The sequence below is a fragment of the Chanodichthys erythropterus genome, chromosome 4, assembly GCF_024489055.1.
Source record: "Chanodichthys erythropterus isolate Z2021 chromosome 4, ASM2448905v1, whole genome shotgun sequence".
NCBI lineage: Eukaryota > Metazoa > Chordata > Actinopteri > Cypriniformes > Xenocyprididae > Chanodichthys > Chanodichthys erythropterus.
The window spans coordinates 11,555,033-11,558,434 of NC_090224.1; the positions used below are offsets into that span (position 1 = coordinate 11,555,033).

A 3,402-nucleotide genomic window follows, 5' to 3' on the forward strand; every position below is an offset into this window, starting at 1 on the left:
GACATGTAATTTGTGTGTGTTTAAGTAATAAATTCTAGATTTTTTTTTTTTTTTTTTTTGTAACTATACCTATATTACAGGCAGAGGAAATGCTGAATGTTTCAATTTGCATTTATTTATGTATGCCTACAAAATACAGTTTACATCAAAACCAAATGGTTTATCCAAAACTCCAGCCAAACCAATTTACAGTACTTTTGTGCAAACCAAAAGTAAAACAATCAAATATTACTGCTTCAACCTCATGAAATTTCTGTATACAGAAAATCAAAAAGATGGGCATGCATAGTTTAAGAAGCAACTCACAGTTTTGAAGCCATTAGAAAATATAATGTTTTGCTGCTTCTGAAGAAAGCGCTCTAAAAACAATCCTGGGCCATTCTTATTTGCACAATCTTTTGCTACATGCAATCACATGTACCAAATGTAGAAAATATTCCACATGACACTAATTCATTCTTATCTATTTCACACTCATGCAGTTGTCTATTTGTTTATAAGAGGAAACATGATAGTTTAATATGTCATTATCTTTCTTGACTTGATTCCGTTCCATGTTGCTTTTAAAACTGTACAAATCATTTAGTAGTTTTCTCTACCCTGCTCAAAGAGATCTTTAGGTTGAGCTTTGTGTGCAAACAGATGCATCTCATCATGTTAACTGAAGAATAATGAAACTTATTCTTGTCAGATTCAGAAAAACATTCCTCCCATTCATTTAATCCATTCTTACTTTCTGCCATCATTCATCACTCCACATCTGCTTCTTCCTCCTCAGCTCCAGGGCCACACTCCTTCTCTGGCAGCAATCCATACTCATTGAGGAAGGCCTCTACATCGGTAGCAAAGAACTCCTCGTTGAAATGCTGCGTAACAGCCAGGAAGTTCCCCAGCAGCTCTCCTGCCTTGTACACCAACAAGGAGGGAAGAACTTCATCTGGGAAACGCTCGCCAGCTCCGGTGGCAGCTGCATTAATGCGGCAGAATTTAACGCTGGGATACTCAGTGGCCAAGCAATCCATGCAGCTGTTAAGCGCCTCGCACCCCTTCACTCCATCTTTGTAGATGTGCACCACCACCACTGTGAGCCGGTGCTCCTTCTCAATGACCTCTAAAAATGCCTCGCCACTGTCAAGGTCATACACGGCCTCGAATTTCGGCCCGAAGCTCAGGCGCTCGTGCATCTCCTGCATGCACTGCTTGCGGTACTTACGCAGACTTTTCTCATCATCTTCCTTTATCAACTCATACTCCTGAGCACTCATCTGGGAAGGGAAAAAGAAGGAGGGAAATTCAAAGTTTGCTCTAAATATGCATATATGTTTTTCAATTTGATGCCAAAGACAGCCCCCCCACCATGGTTTTGACATTTTATGTCTATTAAGAAGAAAGTGACAACAATTCACCCAGTTTCATGATAGTTATTTTTGACCCAACTTATACAGATGGAGACTTAAAGTATAATTTTGACCCCACTTTTTACCACCATAATCAGAAATGCATAGTTTTTCTCCAAAGTGCTAATTTTTATTTTCAAATCATGGCCAGAAGGGGCAACCTTGCGATTGAATCCACCCACACAAACGTCTTTGGGTTTTTGAGGGGACGACATCTGTCTTAGCAGCTCTCTCTTGCTGGGAGGCAGAACCTCCTGGTCCATGCTTTCCAATTTAAATTTACGCCAGTCATTGATGACACCCTTTGGTCCTGGAGATGGTTGGAAAAGAAAATGCTATAAATTAATGAACTGGATTACATCAATACGTTGATAGCCAACCATAAAGACAAGCTATATAGCCTACTATTGTCAGTTCGGTTTCAATGGTGGATGATATCAGATCACTTTAGGTCAGACATATTTGATAGGAATTTATATAGTCTCTATGGCTAAAAAGGGGGAGGGGGATGAGTAAAGGTCCACACAATGATGTCATTTATATAATTAAAATTATAATTAGGCTTCGAAGCTTCCTGCTCCTATCGCAGGGTTGAATGTGTACACTATTCCTTGATTTATCCAAGAGAATACAATGCCATTCACAACAGGAAGTTGGCTACTATAGTAATGCATACTATTGTATATTTACCATATTTTTTTGCCAGGTAAACCCCTTTAACCTAAAATATTTTCTGAGATTTTAATTAATATTTCCATTATTCAACAACACATTTTGCATGTGCATGTACACTGTGTTGGTAATTGGTCACATGTCATACAGATAAACAATAATTTCTTTTTAGTGTTTTATTTTGATTGGGTTTATTCTAAAAATGATTTATTTTAATTTGACATTTTTATGAGTTCTAATTATTAGCTTTTCTCATCAACTAACAAACTCTCCGCAGTCCTCTCACAAAACCCAATGCAATATTATATATATATATATATATATATATATATATATATATATATATATATATATATATATATATATATATATATATATATATATATATATATATATATATATAGCTTCTCATTCTGATTGCTCTTCATTAGATCACTTTCCTTAGCCTACTACACATAAACTTTACAGGCTCAAACAATAAGAGCCATACTGACCTGTATGAGTTACAACCACTGGTTCTTCATCCACGATTCTGTCAGACATTTTTATCCGTTGATTATCTGTAGGAAAAGATCAAATCTTTATCACATCTATACAAAATAAATCAAATTCTCTAAATGATTTTACAACAAAAGTTACATCTCTGAACTAGTATCTAGTTTCTAGTTTCTAACAAAGAAAACAATAGTCATAACAGTCATTTTCAGGCGTTTTTAAGGCACTCAAGAAAGATTCAATAAATTCACTGAATTCTAACAAAGTATAACATCAAATCTTAATTTAAATGTTGGCACAGTGTCTTTGTGTCGCTGAACCTGATCACTCTTTCTTGGAAGATATTAGGTTTATCAGGAGTAAGAAGATTAGGTTACCCAATGATCCAATTTGTTTGCACGACTGGACGTCGGCGATATGATGTCATGGAATGACAAATGAACTGTCCTCGACTAATTCAGAACATGCATCAACTCCCCATTTCAACCCTGGCACTTTAAATTGATGGATTAAGTCAGTTTGCCTGTTATTCTTTTCAATGCACCTATTTGATTCTACAAGCAATACCAAAAAGCATTACGTAAAATAATTAGATGCCACCCTAATGTTTATATTAAAATTACCAATATAGATATTTGTTTGTGTTCAGGTCAGACATTAAACAATTTTCTTTCATTTCAAATGCGTGGACGTCACCGCAGTAGATTAGCAGCTTAATACTAGAGCTCAGAGTCTTCATTTTCCCCTGCTATAGCCTCTGAACTCACACCCCCTCCAGCACCAGTACCTTTCACTGCTCGCAGTAAATCACTGATTGCTAATTGAGATTACAGCTATG

General features: G+C 36.2%; 1 protein-coding gene across 1 annotated transcript; it reads right to left on the reverse strand.

Annotated features, from left to right (window-relative positions):
* Window positions 1-749: 749 nt before the first annotated feature.
* Window positions 750-2,612, reverse strand: pdcb (phosducin b). The gene is made up of 3 exons (XM_067383097.1): window positions 2,564-2,612; window positions 1,559-1,707; window positions 750-1,265 (listed from the first exon to the last, which is right to left on the reverse strand). The coding sequence occupies exons 1-3, from the start codon at window positions 2,610-2,612 to the stop codon at window positions 750-752; spliced, it is 714 nt and encodes a 237-aa protein (XP_067239198.1).
* Between the last annotated feature and the right edge of the window lie 790 nt (window positions 2,613-3,402).

Excerpts from the sequence above, each read along its gene's own strand:
- pdcb (XM_067383097.1), bottom strand. The coding sequence starts at position 2,612 with ATGTCTGACAGAATCGTGGATGAAGAACCAGTGGTTGTAACTCATACA. Across the intron at positions 1,708-2,563 it reads AGTGGTTGTAACTCATACAG|GACCAAAGGGTGTCATCAAT; the intron begins GTCAGTATGGCT and ends AACCATCTCCAG. Across the intron at positions 1,266-1,558 it reads TGGGTGGATTCAATCGCAAG|ATGAGTGCTCAGGAGTATGA; the intron begins GTTGCCCCTTCT and ends TTCCCTTCCCAG.